We start from the raw sequence: 25,837 nt of genomic DNA on the forward strand, positions 1-25,837 counted from the left end.
CTTTTACTCTTCTCTCTGGTAACCGAGGTTACATTTAGTAACCGAGACGTTTTTTTCCTGTGAAAAAACCCCTCAGCTTGAATGTAACTCGACACCCTTGCCTCATTTAGTATATGCGGATCAATGAATATGCTGATAAGACCCGCCTCCACTCACTCACACCAGCTCAGAGATTCACTTTGCCAACTAACTGTGGTAAACGCACCATGATATCAGTCTTTACAACGTCGGACACATAAAGGTATGATTAGCCTTTTGCTTGACTATGTTATCAAACAGCTAATAATGTGTTGCTGCTAATGCTACACAAATCATGTTCCCGTTCGCATCTCAGTCTGCCTCTTCTAACAATCATCAGAAACACTTTGAACAAAAGTGTTTGTCTTAAAGTATATTAAAAACACCACATAGACTTACAAACAACATGAAATGCTATTCACCACAGGGGGACTTAAAACTTCTGTCTGGAAATTGAAAAACAGGTTAGGCTATGCCAGTATCTTTGAACTGCTATAGGCCTATTGGCATTGTACAAAATATTGACACACATAATTATTAATAATTGCAGTCTCCGTACTTCATCTTTTACTTCAATCAAACGATAGATAGCAGACTAAATGAGAGCAGCCTTGATAGGTTACTTGAACGTGGGCCTCATGTTTTGTGTAATGAAGGGAGAAATGACTCAGTCGACTGATGTCTACCTCAATCTCTCTAATCATATCACAGAAGCTTGAAGCTTATGTCTTTGTATCCTCCGTAATTGAATTGGGCTTAGATTAAATTGCATGACAGCACTCCTATTGTTTAGTTTCAAAATGGGACACAAATCTTCCTCAGTAAGACTGTAGGGCTGAACCTACTGTCAATGAAATATATAAATCAGTACAGAAATCTTCTCTCTTCCTCTCTACTCCTTTTTCTCAAGTAAAGCTAATGTGGTTTAAGGTTTTTTTCTTCGGTATGGTATTGGGGATCTTGTTTTTCTTTTTTCAATATTTTCCTTGCCTTAAAGGGATAGTTCACCCAAAAATTTATTTTTTGTCATCGCTTACCCTCAAGTTGTTGCCGGGTCAACTTATTGCTCATGCTTGCACTCGTGACGTGCACACGTAAATTACAATCAATGTACGTTATTCAAGGCCCCTTCTATTTATAATGTAGGGGGCGGAGCTTCGGATTCTAGAGAGCATTTGATTGGACAGAAAATCTGATGAGAAGCTGAAGTGTAGAGTGATGTAATCAAAATGATTGATCCATATTGGTGGAAGTGAGAGACTGTAAGTTTTGGATGCAATCTTCTTAATGCGAATTTTGCAATTATTTTGGAGCACACTAGTTTATAGATAACAGTAAGGCTTAAGATATTCATACTAAAAGCCCCAAAATGTTGATTTCATTGGGACTTTAACTAACTGTGCCAAGGATGTCGACGCTGAGTAGCACAAAACTAAATTCAATAGACATCATACTAAAATTTACCAACAAAAAGTTGATTTAAAAAGTTGATTTGACTGGAAGCCACTATTTTTCAAAAACTGGTTGTCTACTGGTCTCATTGGAACTGCCGGTAGTAGTCTTGGAAAAGGCTTCTTCTTCATGGCACATTAGGTTTGGCTTGACTAGTTTTCTCTGATGCATGTTAAAGTAATTATTGCCACTTTCTTTTAAGTCGATTTGGTCTGTCCAGAATATAAAAGCAAATGATTCATAACAGCATCCGCACAGAGCGCATATCCTAGACCTAGAGAAGCCAAAAAAATAATAAAATAAACATTGAGCCAAACTTTAAAGATAGAGAAACTCCAACAGATGTGCGAGGGAAACATGCACAGAGACTCTTTCACGGAGCCTGGCAAAAGAATCGACTCCGGAAGTGGGTTTTGGATATAAACTCAATAGCATGTTAATTTGCTGTTTTTTTCTGTTTATGAAGGCAGTGATTCATGGTGGTCGATAGCTTTCCAAACAGAATAAAGCCCTACAAGTTACCGGTTCATAGGCCGGAAATCATGGCTCAAAGCATACATAAAGCAGGCGTAAATTATTTAGTTTACCTGAAACAAAGACAGACAGATAGATAGATAGATAGATAGATAGATAGATAGATAGATAGATAGATAGATAGATAGATAGATAGATAGATAGATAGATAGATAGATAGATAGATAGATAGATAGATAGATCGATAGATAGATAGATAGATAGATAGATAGATAGATAGATAGATAGATAGATAGATAGATAGATACTGTTTGAAGAGCCAGTGCAAAACAAGACCATAAAATCAGATGTTTGTAACAAAGGGCCCTGCTCCAGAAGCACAGCTGGTAATGCTATGCCTGTGGGAAAACTGCTGACGGCGCAGTGCGAAAAAGAGAGGACGTTAAAACACATGTTCGATTCCAACTCTCTACTCTCAGTGTCCTGGGCTGCGTTTCCCAAAAGCATCATGAACTAAGTTGATCGTATAGAGACCATTGGTGGCAATGCTTCTACAATCTACTTAGGCTTACAATGCTTTTAGGAAATGCAACCCTGATAAAGTGTCTCCACACCTCACCCTGGGCTTCTCGGAAGTGAGAACATGACTCAGAAAAAAAGCCTGGTTTGTGTACCTGTGACGTGGGCTAGCTGAATAGAGTCGGTGTGTGTGGTGTCAGCTGGTGACACCCGTGCCTGCCACTGCAATGCCACCCTGCCAAGAACAGGGACTGGGAGAGGAGGAGAAAAAAGAAAAAGAGGCCAGTTCTTCATTCAGCAGAGGAACCCTCAAATACCAATAATCGAGGTAATGCTCTAGTGCCCCCTTGTGTTCACTTGTGTTAGCACCCTGAACACGTTTGATCACTTAAACATGTTTGACTTAATATCTTAAAAAGAGTGTCACTTTATAACAGTCTGACTTCCCCATATACAAACAGAAATGGACAATGATGAAAAGTATGTGAAAGACTGTGTAATTAGTGTTGTTTAATGAGGCAAACATCCCTTGCTCACATGTTAAAATGCATAATGAGATTTGATATTTTCTTCAGGTGTGACTGGAATGCAGATCTGAATTGTAAGCTTTAACTGTTCAATGTTGCTTTTGAAATGGGGTCAGTAGCTTTATTCTGCGTTCCTGCAGTACTGCAGCCTGTCCTTATATAACAGCTCTTCTCTTCCCTTTTCTTCTCCTACTGTAAAAGCCATAGCTGTTGAATATTTACAACATATATATTAGTACTGTCAAAATCGATTAATCATGACTAATCGTATCAAATATCAATGTTTGTAGATATATATGGATGGATTGATGCTCTTCCCCCGGAGGAGGGCCGGAAGGAGAATATTTTGTTTTGTCAAATTTCTGTTTTGCCACTGGCCCTACGGTCAGCAGTATCCAAAATTTCAACAAAAGAGCAGTTTCCTCAATCTCTGGGTCCCAAAAGATGGCAGTGCACGATTCAATGCCTGACCAGTGACCACTCTCACCCCCCTCTTCTATCGCCAGCAAGCAGTGGTGTGCGGTTCGAGGACGCAGTGCCTACTCATGCACCCCCTGCCAAATCATGGTAAGTGTTGTACTACACACTCATTCCCCACTCCGGGACGCTGTGCCTTCTGGGTCGGGCCACTGCTCGGGTTGCTTCATATGAGACTGCTTCTGCACTGGCTACACGGCAGAGTCCCGAGATGGGCATGGTGCAGCCGCAAACACCGGGTGGCATACACACTGGACTGTTGCCAAACCTTCAGCCCGTGGTCAGACCTTGCTTTTCTATGGGCAGAGGTTCCCCTAGAACAGTGGTTCTCAACCTCTCCTGCAGGGACCCCCTGACATGCCATGTTTCTGTTTTAACGCTGAAATGGCACACCTGATTCAATTAATTAAAGGCTTAATGAGTAGTTGACTAATTGATTAATTGACTAATTCCTACTCTAATAACTACTCATTAAGCCTTTAATTAATTGAATCAGGTGTGCCATTTCAGGGTTAAAACAGAAACATGGCTTGTCAGGGGCTCCCTGCAGGAGAGGTTGAGAACCACTGCCCTAGAACAAGTGTCCAGGCATGTTGTTGTCTCAACAGATGCCTTTATCACCGGCTGGGGTGCCGTGTGCAATGGCTTTGGGTTCCTGGATATGACCTTGACTGCAGTGGCATATCAATTGCCTCGATTTGCTAGCAGTGTCCCTTGCCCCGTGCCGGTTCCACCCGTTGCTGCAGGACAAGCATGTACTGGTCCGGATGGACAACACATCGACCGCTGCGTACATCAACCGTTAGTGTGGTCTATGCTCCTGTTGCATGTCTCGACTCGCCCACCATCTCAATCGTGCAGCCGAAAAGCTCTCACGACAGCCCTTGCTCCCGGGAGAAAGGAGAGTACACCCCCAGGTGGTCCAGCTGATTTGGAGACGCTTCAGAGACCTTTTCCTTTTCAGAGACGCTTCAGAGACAGGTAGACCTTTTCCCTCGCAAGGCACGTCCCACTGTCAGTTGTTTTATTCCCTGACTGAGAGGACCCTCGGCAAGGATGCGCTGGCACACACGCAAGTATGTGTGTGTTTCCCCCAGTGAGCTTGCTCGCACAGACACTGTGCAAGATCAGGGAGGACAAGGAGCAGGTCTTGATGGTCGTGCGGTACTGGCCCACCTAGACCTGGTTCCCAGAACTAATGATTCTCACGACCACCCCTCCCTGGCGGATTCCCCTGAGAAGGACCTGCTTTCTCTGAGACGGGGCACCATATGTCACTATGACGTGGAGGACTTAAGTGATCTACCTCCAGGAGTGGTAGACACGATCACTTCAGCTAGAGCCTCCTCTACGAGGCACGCTTATGCTTTGAAGGGGAGCCTGTTCATTGATTGGTGTTCTTCTCACCAAGAAGACACCCGTAAATCCCCCGATCAGAGTCGTGCTTTCTTTTCAGTGTCTTAAAGGGATAGTTCACTTTGAAATTAAATTTTGGTATGTTTTAGCTTACCTTGAGGGCATCCAAGATGTAGGTGTCTTTTTTTCCGCAGTAGTTTCAATTTTGATATTTTTAGGTCAAACCGTTCTTGTCTGACAGTCATATCATGCAGGTCTATGGTCATTGTCTCAAAGAGCATGCACAGAGTCCAAATTAAAACAATTCCCCATCGTCCAAATTAAACAATTCCCCATCGTAAGTACACATTGATGGCCTAAGACACGAAACGAGCGGTTTGTGTGAGAAAACTAACAGTATTTATATCGTTTTTACCTCTTGTAACACAGCCACGACCAAGTGGATAGAAGTATACAGATGTCGCCTTGGCTACGGCAGTTCATTGGAACGAATGTCTTTAATGCGAAATCTAGTGTATATATATCTATGCACCAGTCTGCGTACACGTCACACAGAAGGAAGCGCCCGCGCCCTCAGATCAGATGGACGTGGCTGTGTATAAGCGATAAAAACGATATAAATACTGTTCGTTTTCTCACACAAACCGCTCGTTTCGTGTCTTAGGCCATCAATGTGTACTTACGATGTGGAATTGTTTAATTTGGACGATGGGGAATTGTTTTTATTTGGACTCTGTGTATGCTCTTTGAGACAATGACCATAGACCTGCATGATATGACTGTCAGACAAGAACTATCATAAAAATATCAAAATTAAAACTACTGCGGAAAAAAAGACACCTACATCTTGGATGCCCTCGAGGTAAGCTAAAACATACCAAAATATAATTTCAAAGTGAACTATCCCTTTAATGAACCATGTTCGTTCATTGGCCAGTGGAGAACCTAGGATCACCCATGTTTTTTTCTCCATTCAGTCACTGATGGAGTTTTAGTTTCTCACCTCTGGTTTGCTTAGTTGGGGACACTTACATTTTAACAGTATTATTGTTCTGACTATATTGATGGCATTTTTGGTCAATGAAACATGCCTGGAATTTGGGCCTGCCAACTCTCACATAATCCTGAGACCCCGGCCTGGATATGTGCCCAAGGTTCCCCCCACCCGTTGAGGGATCAGGTGGTGAACCTGCAAGCGCAGCCCCAGTCCATGCTCTGCTTTGTACCTTTTGTGCCTTGCGCTTGTACGTGGACTGCACACAGAGCTTCAGGACCTTTAGACCAGCTCTTTGTCTGTTATGGAGGCCATGTCTCCAAGCAGAGGTTGGCCCACTGGATTTTGGATGCCATAGTCTTGGTGTATCAAGCTCAAGAACAGACGTGCCCCCTTGGGGTGAGAGCTCACTCCACTCTGAGTGTCGGCTCCTCCTGGGCATTCGCACACGGCGCCTTGTTGGCAAACATTTGTAGAGCTGCGGGCTGACACCCAGCACGTTTGCGAGGTTTTACAATCTTTGTGTAGAGCCTGTGCCCTCTCGTGTACTGCCTACAAGTAGATAGTAAGTCCTTTCTTTGTCCTTTCTTCAGACAGAGATCAGTTAGCATACGCAGGATGCTGGAAGGGACCGCAATCATGGCGTTTTGGTAGGGATCCCAATTCATCAGTCATTCTGACGTAACGTTGAATGTGACTGAATGTTACTAATGTAACCCCTGTTCCATGAAGACGTTACGTCGTGTCGCCACAATCGCTGTACCATCACTGAACGGCTGGTACACCGTCTTTGCTCCTTAGTGCAAAATTTTAATGAGTTCAGCACGCTTCCTTACATACCCACTTCTCTCAGGCGAGAACCCAATTCGTCTGTCGTTCTGAAAAAAGGTCTCCATTCCCTCCTTCATGGAACAGGGGTTACATTAGTAACCTAGACGTTTTCATGCCATTCTTCTAACATAAATAGCAGGCACAGCTATGGCAGGATAACCATAGATATCTACAGTATAGGTACAATATGCATCACATGACTAACTAACATGCGTCACAGTTTTCAAATACCTCCACATTCACAGTTCATACCACAACACAAAACACTGCATTTTCAAATTCATCCACTTGGGAGAGATTCTTCAAAAAGCTCATTTTCGAAGGGCAAAAATGCAGTCTCAGTGTGGATGAAAGGCCAAAACATGAAAAAAATAATATGTGTTTTAAAATGTATCTGGATTAATGTGGACGTAGCCTCAGATAAGAAAAAAAAAGATCTATTGTTGGGGGATCCCCGCAACACGCTTGGGAACCACTTGGGAACCACTAGTACATTTTCATTAATGTGTGTGCTTGCTTATATGTCCATTTCTAGAAGGTTTGCTTGAAATTTGCCTTAGCGTAAACATGAGGATTTTTTCATTATTTAGTGTTACCTCCACTGACCTGTCCATTACCCCCTGCTTCTTCATCTTGGTTCTCAATCTCCCCTTCCCACTATGTTCTCTGCCGTGTTCCCTGCTACTGCTTAAGTGTTGGCCCATGCGACTGTTAATAATTCAGTGTCAGCTTTGCTGCACTCTGGTCTGAGGCTGAGTGTGTGTGCGGAGCAGCGCTGGCTGACACACTCCTGCAGTCTGTGCTCTGACAGCTGCACCACAGAGAGAGAGAGAGAGAGAGAGAGAGAGAGAGAGAGAGAAGAGAGAACACCGCAGAGTACACTGAGACAATCAAATACACACTCATACACGCACCCAGGGAACACCAGTCACTGCCCACTCGTGTTCTGTTCCCTCTGTCAGTCTCTTCTGAGCCTAACACCTCCCCTCCTCTCCCGTTCACACCCTGGAGCTTCCTCTCTTGCAGTTTTCTTAGTAAGGAAAGGATAAAAAACAGATCCCTCTCTCCAGCCTCCTGTGTTTCTTGACTCAAGCAGGAGACGAGAAGGTGGAAGATGGTGGAAGCAAGGCCCAGGCGGACTCTACGATGGCCAGATTGGCGGCTGTCTGTTTGCCTGCTGCTTTTCTGTGTGTTTGGGAACGCGGCGGGCCGCAAAGCTTCCAAAATCCCACGATGTCCAGCCACCTGCTCCTGTACTAAAGACAGTGCCTTCTGCGTGGACACCAAAGCCATTCCCAAGAGCTTCCCACCAGGAATCATCTCCCTGTGAGTACTGAAAAGATCACGTTTGCCTATTTCTTCTGTCCTTAAAAATCTTTATATTCAAAGTAGAGAAAAGTTGTTCATGTAAAATAGGACTATTATCATTTCTCATGCTTTTGCTTTTGCACTCATATACCATTTTTCTCTGTGGCATAACATGGATTGTCTTGAGTTGAACTTGTGTCACCTGTCAAGTGACTTATGACGTCATTCATAAAGGTTTAGCATTAACATTTTACAATAGGGTTCCACTTGTTAACATTCGTTATAGCTAACATGAATTAAGAATGAACAGTTGTGTTTGTATCATAATATTAACAAAGACTAATAAAAAGACTAAAAAATGTTTTGCTCATTATTAGTTAATGCATTAACTAATGGGACCTTATTACAGATTTATGCCATTATAATACAGTCATATAGTCATAGATTCATATTTTCTATATAGTGACAGTTTCGTATAGCCTGTAAAACTACAAAAAGGACACAAAAAAACAGTAAAGTAGTTGATTTGACTATATATTGCCCTATATATTTCAAACTGATATTTGTTATTCACTGATCATTTTCATCTCATGACATTTGGTGGGGAAGGGAAATTATTAATGAACAATGACTTCATTTCAGTCTGTTCGTCACAAAAATCTTGCGTATGGCTTGAGTCGACTTGAACTATAGAGTCTGATGGACTATACTTTCTGAGAGTTACGTGGGTGAACTATTCCTTTCAACAGACTGAGGTGAAGTCAGTAGTGAAGTCTGTTGTATAGTCAACTCTCTGAGAGATATCAACCACAGATACCATTTATTTAATTGATTTTCATGGTTTGTGTATTTATGTACAATAGTAATTTAACTGAATTTTTCATATTTCATTACATATTTGAAGACTTACATTACCATTTTTTCTGAGTTTCAGATTTCATCTGAGTTTACTCATAATCATGTCTATAGATTCTGAAGAAAGTTTTGATAAAGGCCTTTGATTTTCTCAAGTTTTCATGCATAAAGAGTTCGGCACTCAGATGGTGCCCTTATTTTCAGACTGAGAATATAAAAGGGAAGGGAGATCTGTGTCCTAGTTTCTAATAACTAAACAGTGAGATGCTTTCAGGTGTGGGGAGCAACTGTTTAAGAAAAAAAAAAGGCCAAACATAACTCCTCAAAATTAAATTTAAATGACTTTTTACTGTATTTTAATTATGTATATTGGGAGAAAAGTGGTGTCATCCCTGAATTATTCATCATTAGAGTTAGAAATATTTCAAACCCCTATATCAAAGTACTAAATATTAAGTACTTATCCCACACTTGCTTGTGCTTTGCACCTGCATAATAACTTCAATTATGTGGCTTTATACACTCTTAGAAGAAAAGGTTCTATATAGAACCTTAAAAGGTTCTATAGGCGCTTCGTATTTGGAACCCCTAAAAGGTTCTACACTCTTAGAAAAAAAGGGTTCATTGGGGTTCTATATAGAACCATAGGGTTCTTTACTCAACTCCAAAGAACCTTTTATGCTAAAAATGTTCTATAATGACAAGAAAGTACCCTTTCTTGGGTTCTGTATAGAATCTTTTAGGGGTTCCAAATACAAAGCGCCTATAGAACCTTTTAAGAGTGTAGAGGTGTACTATTACTCTTCCAAGCAGTTCCATCTGGACGGCAATTAAACAGGCTAAAGCAACCCAATATACGTACACTGCGGTAACTAGCCAATCATATCTTAGGACAGACTACATAGACTTGAGGGTGGACACTTTTGACTTGAGCCAAGCAAAGCAACCGGACATGCAACTACATATAACTATATCATGCTGATGATTTCAGATGTTATGAAGACATGTTTCCTGAACTAATGAGCATTTACTTTAAGATGACAGTGACAGCAACTACATTTGTGCTGATGATGGTGATGATGATGATGACGATGGTGATGATGATGATGTTTTCTGCTGTCTTATCAGGACTATGGTGAACGCTGCCTTCACAGAGATTCCTGAAGGAGCTTTTTCCCACATGCACCTACTGCATTTCCTGTGAGTCCTAGATGCACATAACCCTCCTCTGCACTTTCTTATTATGGCCTGTGCGTGTTTGAAAGGGAAAAAGGAGTGAGAATTGTAGTGTTTGTCAGCTGCATGTCTGAGCAGTGTGTAGTGTGATGTGTATCAGTGACAGACCCTCCATTTACAGACTCACACAACAACAGTGTTTCTGTCCTCCCTGTGTGTGTGTGTGTGAGAAAGACACAAGAGAGAAGTTTGTTTTCATATGACAGCATGCCAGTTCTTTCAGTCACTGAATCAGTAAACAAACGAAACACATTCTGCAATATCAGATTTGCAATGCTTGTCAAATATATTGGTGTGTATTTCTATATTTTTTGTAACAGAAAATCCACTGTCGGCAGCAATCAAATCTGTACATCTCGTTCTTTTCCTGCTGAAATAATTTTCACATAAGCAGATGTCATGAAGCAGACTGACATTTGAGACCTATAAAATGTGCTTACAGCCACAGGAATTTATTGTGGCTTCTTAATTTCCACAGGCAGTGATACTAGATTTACATGGTGATCTTTCAGGCAATGGCGCTTTTAAATGTTGGTGATCTATTAGACACAGAAGTTTTTGCACACAACTTCACTATTTGAAAAGCTTTTGTGCAGTTCTCTAATCTGCGGTAATTATTGTGACATTAAATAATTCCTCCTCAATTAGCCCTCAGTTTGTGAAAACCAACAAAAATCATGTTTGAGTAATGTCAATGGGACAAGACACTGGGATATCAACTCCTGTCACATTTTTGTGTGTAACGCCATAGACTCCCATTCATTGTAAGTGCATTATTGTAAACATTATTTTAGTTTGTTACCAACTGAAGGATGTCATAATTTTCACGATTAATATATGTTTCAGATGCTGTCCAGTGTCCATTGAGCTTAACATGTTTAACCTTAATTTCCCATTCCTTTAACATGCTTTAGTTGCATCAGTAAATCCACAGTTGGAGCACAATAATGCAAAAAAATCATTTTAAGTTTTAAAACATTGATCACTGTTCAAGTTCTTGATTTAAGATCTATTATAATCTTTCACTCTTGAGCATAGGGAACATAGAAGAGCACATTATTTGACTTGTTAGTTCATCCCATAATAGAGATGCTTATAGGCCTTAGGCCTACTAGACGTATTTTTCACTTTTAGCCTATTTCTAGAGGACCTGAAGTGAACTACACAGTAGCTTTCGGTTTTGGTAACCTTTGTTGTTTTAGAGGGCTAACATTTAACTAAGCTGTTAAGCTATGTGGTCATAGTAGCCTACTGACTATATGTAGCCTACATCGTGGCTATGAGTTAACAATTTCATTTCGTTCACTCAACTTACTATACTAATTTGTTCCCTCATTTGAAGGAAATGGTACACAAAATGTAATAATCTGTTCCCTTGTTTTACTAAATTGTGGCCACATTGTAATAATTAATTCTTTTTTTAAAGTTAAATCAAAATGAGGGAACGAATATGTTCAACATGGCCACAATTGACTAAAATGAGATAAATAATTCTTATTTGTGGCCACGATGTATAGTGTCCAGGCTATGTCATGTGTTGGGCTCTGTAAAAAATGCCTAAAATGCAGAGAAATACACAGTTCTGTCATGAAACTCTAGATGGCGCAGGCTGATCGGTCAATATGCTTGCAACACGCTGGATCGTTCGTCAACGGCGCCGCCATATTGCGGGCGGCAACTTTCGCATAACTCTCAAAACGAATTGAGAAAAATGCTTTGTGTGCTGCTTGTGGCTGTATAAATCGCCGCACAATTGAAAACAGGTCTCGGGGAATTACCTTTCACAAGGCACAAGCAAGACTGAACATTTGTTTCTGGTTGTATTTGGTCATTATTAGTAGGCCTAATAGTAAGTTAACGTTAGTTGGCCACCGGAGTCAGTCAGACTAAAATAGCTAGCGATGTCGCTAATTAACTTAGTTGTGAAAGTTGAGAGATGAGTTGACATGATTTATATTATAGTTTTAGATATTATATTTTATATTATAAAGTTAATTCCCTGAAACCTAAATATTCATCTTTCTTAAAACCGACTTTTATGACTTTACGTTAGGTCTGCACTGTAAACCCAGATTTTGTTTCTAATTAAACTTACGAGTGATCATTACTTATTCTTTTATGTTTAGTAAAAACCTGCTATCATTACTAAACCACATTAGTTGTTTGTACTATTTAGCTGAAAGATTCATTACACTAATCAGGTTTAGCAGAGATAACTTGGTATGTTTAGTTTCATGAGGAAGGGGAGGGGGCTAATTAAAGACCCGCGTCTAACGTGCGTCCAAGGGGCTCTACACCTGGCGGGACGAGCACAGGCCTCGGCAGCAGACGGTACTGAGAATTAACAGAGGTTTAGATGTTGATGAATTATTGTTTAAATTTGTAGTCACCATAATGGTGATAAGTGTTGGCTTTAGTTGGGCTCTTGCCCTTGACATTTGAACATTAGTTTTTCTCTGGCTGCTTTACCTGTGTGTTTAAAAGGCACAATTGTTATAGCAAAAAAGCCAAGAGTAAAGTGATCCAGTGACTATGACTGCATATTGATGTTGTCATCAATAAAGATTATAAGTCAGTAGCACATCATATCATCTAGAGTTTAATCTCTTATTTTCTGGGTCTTTCCATATGATTGATATGAAAGTCCTGTGATTTTTACAGCAGGAAATCCAACAGAATTGTTATAATTTGAACAATTGTAAAAACATTATGTAGATTTTTTTTTCAAATGCCATGTTATTTTGTCACACATAGACATCAACAATCAGCATATGAATCTCAACAATGGTGACACTCAAATGAAAAGCTTCATGTTGCAATGCATGCTGGGTACTTAATAGTACACCTTATACTCAAAACATTTTTAATGTGAACTAATGATTTTCAGTAAAGACTACTGATGTAAACTTGATTAGTCTACTTCACCCACTTAAGGTTTAGTTACTTTAACTTAAATTAGTAAGTGGAGTTCATGTGAAAAGGCATTTGATATTACAAGAGATTGTAAGTGAAATCAACTTTGGGATTCAGTGTTTTGAACTTCCACCCTTTCATGCATTTAAGTTAAATGCACTCAAGTTTTCATAACCCATTACTTAAAGTTTTTAAGGCAACCGGTTTCCTCAAATGTTTTAAGTGCATTCAACTTATCCGGGCTTAGAGTGTGCTCGTTTCGGGTAGCCTAACGTTACTCACTTAATTTACTATTTTTTAGTATTGTTTATATTATTCTGCAATTGATATTACATTGTATTTGCTATTATTATTATATTATACCACTCTATGCTGTTAAATTATTGTACTATTCACTATAGTCATTATTTAACTTATTATTTTTTATTGTCTATATTCTGTAATTTATATTTCTTATTCTATTGCTATTATTATGGTATTCATAAAATGTTCTTTGTACTATATTGATCTGTCCACCTTAAATACATTTTTGGTGATGAGGATGAAAGAGGAAGGGAGGAGACGGCTGGGTGACAGGATTTTATTTTTTGAATAATAATTTGTTAAAATAAGAAATGAATGTATGAAATGAAATCCAAATTTTATTAAAAAAATATATAAAAAAAAAAATGTAGTAGCCTAATTGGCTGGTGAGTGAACAAGTTCATTTCAATCCCTGGCTACGATGTACAGCAGTAGCAGCATGTCTTACTTGTTCACAGCAGTGTGTCGTGTGTGTATTGGCAGAAGTAAGTCCTGTACTTGCTCTGCAGCAGCAATAACTACAGCAGCAGATCTATTCTGCCAAGACCAAATATATCAACATTGTCATATCCGTTACCATGCCAAGTACTCCTATAGTTGTCTGGACAGGAATGTTTTTGTGATCTATAGCTCAGTGAAAGTGCAAACTCTCATCTTTGTCACTCTCTTCTCGTTCTGCACAGGCTGTTGAACTCAAACACATTCTCTCTGATTTCTGATGATGCTTTTGCTGGACTTGGACACCTCCAATACCTGTAAGTATGTGTGCTGGATGGATGGATGGATGGATGGATGGATGGATGGATGGATGGATGGATGGATGGATGGATGGATGGCCTAATCGATGGTTGACTAAAGATAGATGAGTGTGTTGGTGGATTGATCACTTGTCTAGATGGACAGATTAGAGGTTTCAGGATATTTTTTGCTGCATTGTAAGTGTGATTTATTCTGTTATTTTCACTGGATTTTGCTCACATAAATGCAAGAAAGAGCTAAAAAAATTATGTTAAAGTAGAATTAATTTTCTGTTCTTCAATATTAAGATCATTATAAGCCAGACATTGACATGTAATGTTCATACAAAATGTTTCTCAACATTTTCAAGTTTGAAAGCTATAATGTTTAATTATCAGGGATCATTTGCACAGCCATTGACAATGAACATCATTTACCCGACAGATTCTGATATTAGATAATATGGCACATTAGCTTTCCCAAACCCAACCACAAAAAGCTTTATGAAATAAAACACTATCTTGCCTTTTCTTGAATTATGATAAGTCCCCCTTTTCTTTCTGTCTTCCTCTCTATCTGTGTCTCTTTCTTTCTCCACTGTCGGTTAGAATTTGATAACCTGCGTTTTGCTTTTCACAACGCTGAATCAACAGATAAGCCTCCTGTTGGAGGATGTGGCAAATTCATATCGATGCACCAAAGATTTTGTGGTCGTTTCTATAAATGAAAACGCTGATAAAAACTACTTTCCTTCACAGGTTATTTGTAGATGCTCAAAAAGTGCATTTCTTCCATAGCAGCTGCTCAAAAGTAATTGTTAATTCTAGCTAAATATATATACCACTGAGATAAATGGGAAATTTATGTGTGTGTGTGTGTGTGTGTGTGTGTGTGTGTGTGTGTGTGTTTGTGTGTGTGCGTGCGTGCGTGTGTGTGTGTGTGTGTGTGAGAGAGAGAGAGAGTACAAATTTGGCTATACTTGTGAGGGCCAAATGTCCTCACTTATACTGTGAAATATTATGACAAATGACTAGTGAGGACATACTAGTCCTCTAGTTAAAAAAGCATATTAATCGGCCAAAACATGTTTATAAATCATTAACCGGTTATAAATTCAATGGAAGAATATGCAAAGTCCTCACTAATATAATATATACTTGTGTGTGTGCGTGCGTGCGTGCGTGTGTGTGTGTGTGTGCATCTTTCATCTTCATAGTTGTGCTGTTTCCTGTGAATCCTTCTTAAAATTCAGGTAGCGTTGTCTTTCAGACTAAAACACTGGCAGCTCAATGACCACAGAAAGAGAGTGAATGAGAGAGAGAGAGAGAGAGAGAGAGAGAGAGAGAGAGAGAGAGAGAGAGAGAGAGAGAGAGAGAGAGAGAGAGAGAGAGAGAGAGAGAGAGAGAGAGAGAGAATGAGATGAGAGAGAGAGAGAGAGAGAGAGAGAGAGAGAGGGAGAGAGAGGGAGGGAAAAACTTGCTATTGCAGAAAGCTTTTAGCATTAATGAAAACGGCCACAATCTCAGTGTCATTAAGCTAAAAGCTTTAAACACGGCAAATGCGGCAGGTTTGCATAGAGACGTGGGCATCGTCTTCCTGAACGCTGCGACTCTTCAATCCATCAGGGAACAGCCAGCTTGCGTTTAGCTTTACAGTTTATTACAATAAATAGGGACGGAGAGAAGCTGCCATTTGATTAATATCCCTGTCCTGATCTTTTATCTTTCTATCTCAAATACCACACAGTGCCTAAATCTTATTAATGACATCACCTGCAAATATTTCACTTTGTGGCTGTCTGACAAATGAGTTGTTGGTTGGATTCATTTATGTGTCTTAATGGTAATTTAATTCCCATATTCTTTCCTTACAGATTTATTGAGAACAACGACATCCAAACCCTGTCAAAGCACACATTCAGAGGACTGAAGTCTCTGACACATCTGTATGTATTGCATTAAGGAGTCAATTATCAGTGTATTCATGCAAAAATAATAAATACATTTATAAATATATTACTTTTTTAAATTGGTGTACAGCATAGATGCATGAAGAAGTGATTATTTAATTAATGTTTAATGTAGTTAAAGGGTAACTCTCGCCAAAATTGAGTCGTGTAAAAACATAATTAGAATGGAAACGCCACTTTTAAGATTGACCGTATTTTCATTTTCGGTCAAAATGCCTTTTGAATGGGAGTGCATGGGTTACTTCTATGAGAGCATCAAAATCGCTGTTTTTAAAACACTAAGAAGGCTCGACACAACATGAAACTGTGCTTGAAGTATCACCGGCGGCTCTACACATGAACTCCAGCATTGACAACATTGTTTGTGTACACAAAGTTTACTAAAAAGAAAGATTTTGAACAACTCACTGTGTTTCCGTCCGCCGGCATTTTGTCAGTCAAAAGTAGTCGATCTCCGAATGCGACGTAATGAACTGACTCCATATGAGGAAATGTCATGAACTTGTAATTCCAATAAAAAAAGCATGATAACTTAGACACTTAGCTCATGGCAATATCTCATGGAACTAAGCTTTAGGAGTTTTCCATCTTTACTCTCCTCATGTTACGTTGCATTCGGAGATCGACTACTTTTGACTGACAAAATTCCAGCCACTGGAAACACTAACTGATAACGTGAGTCTTACAAAACCTTTCTTTTTAGTAAACTCTTTGTACACAAATAATGTAGTCAATGCTGGAGTTCATGTGTAGAGCCCCTGGTGATACTTCCAGCACAGTGTCATGTTGTGTCGAGCCTATAGTGTTTTAAAAACAGTGATTTGGATGCTATCATAGAAGTGCCCCATGCACTCCCATTCAAAAGGCATTTTGACCCGAGAACGAAAATGCGGTCAATCTTAAAAGTGGCGTTTTTATTCTAATTATGCTTTTACACAAAAGTTTGACTCGGGTAGATTAACAAAAAGAGCCTAGGTTCAATTTTGGCGACAGTTACCCTTTAAGTTTAACAATAAATAATCAATTTATACATTTTTAAATGTAACATTTAAATGGCATTTGCAATTGCTTTTCTTTATCCATTTGCCACAAAAACATGACAATTTTCCTCTTTTTTCCCCATTAAATTTGGAAACGGATAAAAAAATAGATACAGAAAAGCAGTTGCCTAATGTATTAAAGGCAAGAAAAAACTAAAAAACTAAAATAAAACATAAATAAGCTGTAAAATTATTTTGTTGTTACACTTGTGTAACTTTCATTTCAGAAATCATTTAAAACATGAATTAAATAACCAGTTTTGAATATTTTCAGACATCTTTTTAAAAAAACATTATTATTAAGGCCTACATAGTATAACGTCATTGTGTGACTTCTACAATGGATTTCAGGGTGGCCAACCTTTTAAATTAATTTCTATTGATTAATGTTATCTGAGGTTTGTATTGAGAAACACAAATAGTCTTTTCACCTCTAGTTCCAAACGACTAATTAGGAACAGAAAACTTTTATATATGGTCCACCCCACAGTCTTGAATATTCAGAGAATAATTGTAATTCACACCCTGCTTCTAATATGATGAGTCGAAAGTGTCATTCATTGTACCTTATAGATTATATTGAAGAATAGAGGTATGAGTCATGATAAATAGGTCATGTAATGTCTCTCTGATTTGAATGTTCTTCTCTCCTCTTTCTCTGTGTCAGGTCTTTATCCAACAACAACCTGCAAGTTCTTCCCAGAGATCTCTTCAAACACCTGGACATCCTCACAGACCTGTATGTATACCATATACCCAAATACCCTTGTGAGGGACTGTCTTACTAAAATACACTATATCCTTACATGGCCCATTTATAATGTGTGTGAAAAATAGTATGCGTTATATTATAAAGGCAAAATGTTTCCAAAAAAAAGAAGAAGAGTAGCTTTTAATTGCCATTGAGTGTACTAAAGCTAAACCGACTTAAAGGGTAACTGTTGCCAAAATTGAACCTAGGCTCTTTTTGTTAATCTACCCGAGTCAACTTTTGTGTAAAAACATAATTAGAATGGAAACTCCACTTTTAAGTTTGACCGTATTTTCGTTTTAGGTCAAAATGCCTTTTGAATGGGAGTGCATGGGGCACTACAATAAGAGCATCAAAATCGCTGTTTTTAAAACACTATAGGCTCGACACAACATGAAACTGTGCTTGAAGTATCACCAGGAGCTCTACACATGAACTCCAGCATTGACTACATTGTTTGTGTGCACAAAGTTTACTAAAAATAAAGGTTTTGAACAACTCACTGTAGCTGTTGTTCTTCACGGCATTTTGTCAGTCAAAAATAGTCGATCTGTATCACTGAATCATTTCATTATTATATGAGGATCCTTTTTCAAATACAAGGTCAATATTGATTTTCACTAACGACAAAACAACAAATTATCCGTGAATTTATATGGAACTAGGCTTTAGGAGCTTTCCATCCTTGTTACGTTGCATTCGGAGATCGACTACTTTTGACTGACAAAATTCCAGCCACCGGAAACACTAACTGATAAAGTGAGTCGTACAAAACCTTTCTTTTTAGTAAACTCTGTGTACACAAACAATGTTGTCAATTCTGGAGTTCATGTGAACTCTTAAAAAGAGCCTAAGTTCAATTTTGGCAACAGTTACCCTTTAACAAAAAAAAACATGCATTTTCTGTTAAACATTTTGTATAAAATATTTTTTCTCTAACTTTCCACACATCCCAGTTTGAAAACCCCTGTACTAAGCAATACCTCACAGACGAGAGTTATTCTTTAAACGGGAAAGTTCATGTATTTTGTATCTCTTGTGTATGTTTTTATTCCTCTCTCCACTCTTGGCAGAGACCTGCGAGGGAACTCGTTTCGTTGTGACTGTAAGATCAAATGGTTGGTTGACTGGATGGAGAAGACCAACACCTCTGTTCCCGCCATATACTGCGCCAGTCCTTTTGAGTTCCAGGGTCGACGCATCCACGACCTCACGCCACGCGACTTCAACTGCATAAGTGCAGGTAAGGACACTCACGCACTCTTAGCACATGGCATTTGAGATCTGTAATTCTGTCAAATATAGGTACTCTACGTGGTCAGAAGTATGAGGACTCCCCCTTCAAATTCCAGGCTCCTTACTTCAACTGATAACTTATTTACATGGAAGTTAGCTTTACCCTGGTTCTCTAGAGAAAAAGCCAATATAGGATTTTTTCATTAGCTTTTCCATTACTGCAGAAAATAAGCTCTGTGACCAACAAAAGTTTATGATCAGGGCCAGGGGTCAACGCTACTGGCACGGTTGGGCCAGTGGTTCAAATCTTTCCTGGCTCTGCCAACATTTTCACTGGCTCCACACCAAAAGTAATAAATATATAAAGTAAGTAAAAATAGTTATTGTTTCATTGTGTTTGACTTATGCACACTTGATACCACAGTAAAACATACTAGACTAATATCAATTTCAAATATTATTAAAGACAAGTAAATAGTCAGTAATAAAATAAGAACAAATAGTAGCAATAGCACAAATATATAAAATAGAAAGAAAAAAAAATGAATCAAACTTTTTTCTCCCTTAACAGTAAATATCAGGTACAGAAATTGAATAAAGTAATCACATGTAAAATACCATTTCACAGTCTTCACTGAATAAATTACATATAGTTATTCAGTCAAGAGCAGCAAGTGATTTTTGTCTTTTATTGTTTGATTAGCATTAAAAACACAGACCGCAGGAATATTAGGCTGCTGTCACTTTAAGAGCGAATGCACTGGTCCAATATACTGATACACTTGCGTTTTCTTTCTCAACTAAGACTGGCATTGAAGTTCACGGCAGTTGGCGTTTACTTGTGTTTCTAGAAGATGTAACCCCTTGAAAGGTAGCGTTTTTATTTATAATTTTTTTTACAATTATTTGAACTTTTATGGTGCAAAAACTTTGCTAACGTTATCAGCTAACCTCCAGAAACATAATATAAAGATCTGAAAATGCATTTCATGAACCCTTTAAAATCTACAAGTTGGATAGTTAGAATAGTTTGCAAGAGCGTGATTATAAACACAACACGGCTGTGAAAGTGACTAGTGAGTAGTTGAGTTTACCTGTTCAGAGATTAGGTTTACTGCCCCCATACCCTCCTGTGTAGACACTTGTTAGCAACACAAAAATGAAGTGGTGGTATTACTGATGTAGATTATGTCGTAGAATAAAACATGAAAATATCTTGAGCTTATTTCAGGCATTCAACCAAAAACCCATTGACCTTGGGATGACGGAAGCGGAAATGGCAGGTCACGTCAGTGAAGCTCACATCAGCTGACTCGGCTGATCCACGTCTACCTATAGGAATACGACGCCTCTCACAGCATCCATATATAAGGCATATTCAGTTTATCAACAGCTTTATGGTTTTGCTCAGGATTGAATTACCCTCCCTCATCCCCAGCTCCACCTCTCGTCCAGTCAGGACTTGGCCTTCTGATATTCCTCTTCGAATCAGACTTAATTCTCGAATTATGTTGTACATTAAATTATTGAACATTAATGATATCTGCAATACTGTTCAGGGGGGTTATCACTGCTCTCCTTGTTCTTATTCATGCTTGGCTGCATGGATGGGCATTGAGTTCTTGCCCAGAAGAGAACCAGACCGCCAATCCAAACTATATGCTAATACTGTCAATCATCTTTGACGATAGTGGCCCTGACGAAAGTGCAAAATTGCGAACTCATTTCCAGGTTTCAGGACTCATTCCTGCAGCACTCAGTGACATTCTTGATTCTCCTCTTTCAACTTTGTTGCAACAGTTTTGGGGAGATTTATTTTTTTCCAGCATGAAAATAAACCTGTATTCAAAATCTAGTCTACAAAAAAAATGTCCTTCACTGGTCTTCACAAAGCCCAGACCTGAACCAAACACCTTTGAGGATGAATTGGAGCCAGAGAGCCAGTCCCTCCTGCATCCATGATCCAACATCTCGTAGACGGCATTGATATTGATAATAAATGTCCACATTCCTTTGGCCATGTAGTGTATCTGGGTACCGGTAGTTGGCATGAAATTCCAAACAGTTTATGCTTTGTCCTGTGTTGTGACATGCTATAATACAATTATAAATACATATATTTATAAATTATTTAACAAAACGTTTCTGATTTTTATGCATCACATAAAAAATACATATATGTATTTTTTATGTGATGCATGTATAATAATTATAGAAAAATTGGAAATGTTTGAGATGTATTATTTACAAAAATTGCATGTAGTCTTTTTGTAAATAAATCGTGTCACACCGCAGGACCATTTAAAATAGAGGTGGATTTTAAAATGGTGGACTGACTAATATGAAACGTTCTTCTGATCCAGATTTTGCAGTATATGAGGTATACTCGTTCCAGTCTCTGTCTGTGGAGTCGTACGAGTTTAACAATGACCAGTACACAGTTTTCGCTCAGCCCAACACCGGAATCTGCACCGTGTTCATTTGGGATCATGTGGACATGCTTTTCAAGACACATTACAACATCACATGTAAGTCAAACGTCAGCTGTTATTCAATTTTTTTATTATTATTTGATTTAATAGGTAGAACCAATGCAAAAAAAGAAAAGAAAATGGGGATATTCCCCAAAGCAGTGGTTCCCAACCACAAAATCTCGTTTCACGAGAGTGACAGCTCAATGTAATCTTTTCAGACACTTCATTGCATGTTAATTGCACTTAAATGAAAATGTATTGTAGTTTACTTCAGTATGACTTAAGTACATCTTAATATGTAATTTCTCAATTACTTATATCGTATATGGCAGACCAGCATTCATGGTAAACTAAAAATATATTTGTATGTCATGTTTTTAAATTAATTGTAATTTAGTCAATTTAAATATATATTTACTTAAAATGTAATATATCGCACACTATGTGAAAATCATAATTAAAAAGTCCTTCACATGTGCTTTAGTATGCGAGTCAACACATCAAAATAAGTGAACTTCTTTAAAGAATGGCAAGATTATCAAAGCATAATGATTTAATATGTACTTTATGTGCCTTCCAGCGCGTTCTGCTGTCTACTGTAAACCTGTGGTGATCAACAACACTCTCTACATGGTTGTGGCTCAGCTCTTTGGAGGATCACACATCTACAAGTATGTCTATGTGCACTATTTTGGATATGGACTCGATTGTAGTGATGGGCACATTCGGAACAATGCTTCATGAAGCATCTTTTGTTTGGGATCAGTGGCTCTTCGGACTTTGTATCAACATTTCAACATTAACCCATCAACGAGTGTCTAATGGGTTTTAACTGATATTGTGTCAATTTTATTTTTTGCTTTATTTATAGTTCATTTTTAATGAATTTTTATGTCTTGTGCGTGTGTAACACATAAATGAACATTATACTTAATTGCTTCTAATTGCCAAGCCCTGCCTAATAAAAAACAAAAAAGTATACAAATGAATAAAACACTAATTTTACAGAAACTTAATATTTATTTGGTATTTCATTATTTTAGATTACATTTAATAGATTACACTTTCATGAAAACTTTTGCAATTGGTTTTATACGTTTTCGATGCATTTTTTTGCATAGGAGTGGGCGATATGACCAATATCTTACATCATGATATGAGTAATTTTATTTCAAGACAACAATATATATCACAATATAGTTATTTTTGCTTTAAATAAGGTATTTATGATATCAAAATGTGATACCATTGAAATCTCACAAAAAACAACAAGACTAAGTAAAGAAAAAAAACTCAAGCTACTGAAGACAAGTACACAATCAGTGATGAAATAACAATAAATAAACTAATTACAAGAAATATGACAAATAAACTTCAATACAACAACCATAAAGTAATATAAAGAAACACTGCATGGTCGTCACTTTGTAAATTAAATATACATTTATTCTTATTAAGTTACAAAAGTTACGTTCTGTCGCGAAATATACATAATTAAATCCAACCAATCAGGTTGTGAACACATCCCTATGTCTTTAGGTTCGGTGTTAAAAATGCCAATTTGAACGCTAAGCGAACCAGGACTAAATGTTTGTTTTTTTGGTCCGGACCAAACAAACCAAGCTAACCGAACAACAAGTGTGAGCACAGCCTTAGACCCCGTTTACATCTGTGTGATCCGATCGACCAAAACACATCTTAAAGGGATAGTTCACTTAAAAATGAAAATTCTGTCATAATTTACTCACCCTCAAGTTGTTTCAAACCTGTATGAATTTCTTTCTTCTGCTGAACACAAAGGAAGATATTTTGAAGAATGTCAGTAACCAAACAGTTAACTGGTCCCATTGACTTCCATAGTATTTTTTTTTTCCTACTATGGCAGTCAATGGGACCAGTTAACTGTTTGGTTACTGACATTCTTCAAATTGAATTTAATTTAAACTGAACTACTATCCCTTTAGTACCATGTGTAAACAGGGCCTGATTTATTTCTTAATGTGTAAAACATGTTCAATTATCACCAAACTACTGAATTCTCCTTATTATTTCAATACCTCAAAGAGTTATTTGCATGTAAATATATCATCATCATCATCATCTATTCTTATTATGACATCCCGTTGTTGTTGTCAGATGGGAGGAAGGTCCATTGCGTTTCGTCAAAATCCAGGACATCGACACCACCCGTGTCCGCAAACCCAACTTCATCGAGACTTTCCAGATTGAAGGCGACTGGTATTTTGCTGTAGTCGACAGCTCCAAAGCCGGCTCCACCAGCCTGTACCGCTGGAACAGTAACGGCTTTTACTCACACCAGTCTCTCCATCCCTGGCACAGAGACACTCACATCGACTTCCTCGAGGTGGACGGCAAACCTCGCCTCATCCTCTCCAGCTCCTCGCAGCCCCCGGTGGTGTACCAGTGGAACCGCAGCCAGCGCCAGTTCCTCTACCACTCGCAGATCACAGATTCAGGCGATGTGCAGATGGTGAAGCACTTCTGGGTGCGTAAAGTGCTGTATCTCTGCCTCACGCGCTTCATAGGAGACTCGAAGATCCTGCGCTGGGACAACCAGCGCTTCGTGGAGATCCAAACCCTGCCGTCACGCGGCTCAATGGCCGTGTATCCGTTCAGCGTCGGAGTGAGGCAGTACCTTCTGCTGGGGAGCGATTATTCCTTCTCTCGGATCTATCTGTGGGACGACCTCACTCAAAGGTTCCTGCCCTTCCAGGAACTGAACATGCTAGCGCCTCGAGGGTTCAGTCTGGTGTCTGTTGACAATAAGGATATTCTGTTAGCGGCCAGTTTTAAAGGAAAGACCATGGTGTACCAGCATCTCGTGGTGGACCTCAGTGCCAAATAGGCTGCTGGAGACGTTTTACTGGGGCTTAAATGTCAAGAACTGCAACATTTCCACACCTTTTCTACATCTGCTTTCACACAAGAATTGATTCTGTCATTGCTAAATACACGCACACATTAGTTTCTGTAAGTGTAAGCCATCTGAAAGAGTAAGTTCGCCCAAAAATGAAAATTAGCCCATGATTTACTCATCCTAGGTGTATATGACTTTCTTCTTTCAGATGAATATAACCAGTTATATAAAAAAAATGTCCTGGCTCTTCCAAATTTTATAGTGGCAGTGAATGGTTGCTTCTGTTTTGAAGTCCATAAAAGTGCATCTATCCATGATAAAAGTGCATCTATCCATCATAAAAGTGCATCTATCCATCATAAAAGTGCATCTATCCATCATAAAAGTGCATCTATCCATCATAAAAGTGCATCTATCCATGATAAAAGTGCATCTATCCATCATAAAAGTGCATCTATCCATCATAAAAGTGCATCTATCCATCATAAAAGTGCATCTATCATCATAAAAGTGTATCCATCCATGATAAAAGTGCATCTATCCATGATAAAAGTGCATCTATCCATCATAAAAGTGCATCTATCCATCATAAAAGTGCATCTATCCATGATAAAAGTGCATCTATCCATCATAAAAGTGCATCTATCCATCATAAAAGTGCATCTATCCATCATAAAAGTGCATCTATCCATCACAAAAGTGCATCTATCCATCACAAAAGTGCATCTATCCATGATAAAAGTGCATCTATCCATCATAAAAGTGCATCTATCCATCATAAAAGTGCATCTATCCATCATAAAAGTGCATCTATCCATGATAAAAGTGCATCTATCCATCATAAAAGTGCATCTATCCATCATAAAAGTGCATCTATCCATCACAAAAGTGCATCTATCCATGATAAAAGTGCATCTATCCATCATAAAAGTGCATCTATCCATGATAAAAGTGCATCTATCCATCATAAAAGTGTATCCATCCATGATAAAAGTGCATCTATCCATCATAAAAGTGCATCTATCCATGATAAAAGTGCATCTATCCATCATAAAAGTGCATCTATCCATCATAAAAGTGCATCTATCCATCATAAAAGTGCATCTATCCATCACAAAAGTGCATCTATCCATGATAAAAGTGCATCTATCCATCATAAAAGTGCATCTATCCATGATAAAAGTGCATCTATCCATCATAAAAGTGTATCCATCCATGATAAAAGTGCATCTATCCATCATAAAAGTGTATCTATCCATCATCAAAGTGCATCTATCCATCATTAAAGTGCTCCACACGGCTCCTGGGCGGTTAATAAAGGCCTTCTGAAGCGAAGTGATGAGTCTGTAACATGTTAAATATGAATATTTTACTTACACAAAGTAAAATTCTAGCTTCCAGCCAAACGAACATACGGATTCAAGGTCTAAAGCGCAACTTATGCGAGTAATGCGATGTACTGCTGATATTTACGCTACGCCATGACGC

The 25,837-nt window shown here is 38.6% G+C and overlaps 1 protein-coding gene across 1 annotated transcript; it reads left to right on the plus strand.

Annotated features, from left to right (window-relative positions):
• The first annotated feature begins 7,501 nt into the window (after positions 1–7,501).
• On the plus strand, positions 7,502–24,570 carry lgi3 (leucine-rich repeat LGI family, member 3). Its single transcript, XM_079636432.1, has 9 exons — positions 7,502–7,974; positions 9,940–10,011; positions 13,947–14,018; positions 15,875–15,946; positions 17,678–17,749; positions 18,835–19,004; positions 21,361–21,525; positions 22,052–22,142; positions 23,608–24,570. Exons 1-9 carry the CDS (start codon positions 7,763–7,765, stop codon positions 24,335–24,337), a joined length of 1,656 nt encoding a protein of 551 aa, XP_079492558.1. The 5' UTR covers positions 7,502–7,762; the 3' UTR covers positions 24,338–24,570.
• Positions 24,571–25,837: the final 1,267 nt, after the last annotated feature.

Source organism: Phoxinus phoxinus (assembly GCF_949152265.1).
Source record: "Phoxinus phoxinus genome assembly, chromosome: 15".
NCBI lineage: Eukaryota > Metazoa > Chordata > Actinopteri > Cypriniformes > Leuciscidae > Phoxinus > Phoxinus phoxinus.

Coding starts and splice junctions, on each gene's coding strand:
- lgi3 (XM_079636432.1), top strand. CDS start 7,763: ATGGTGGAAGCAAGGCCCAGGCGGACTCTACGATGGCCAGATTGGCGG. Junction 14,019..15,874: donor CTTGGACACCTCCAATACCT/GTAAGTATGTGT, acceptor CTTTCCTTACAG/ATTTATTGAGAACAACGACA. Junction 19,005..21,360: donor CTTCAACTGCATAAGTGCAG/GTAAGGACACTC, acceptor CTTCTGATCCAG/ATTTTGCAGTATATGAGGTA.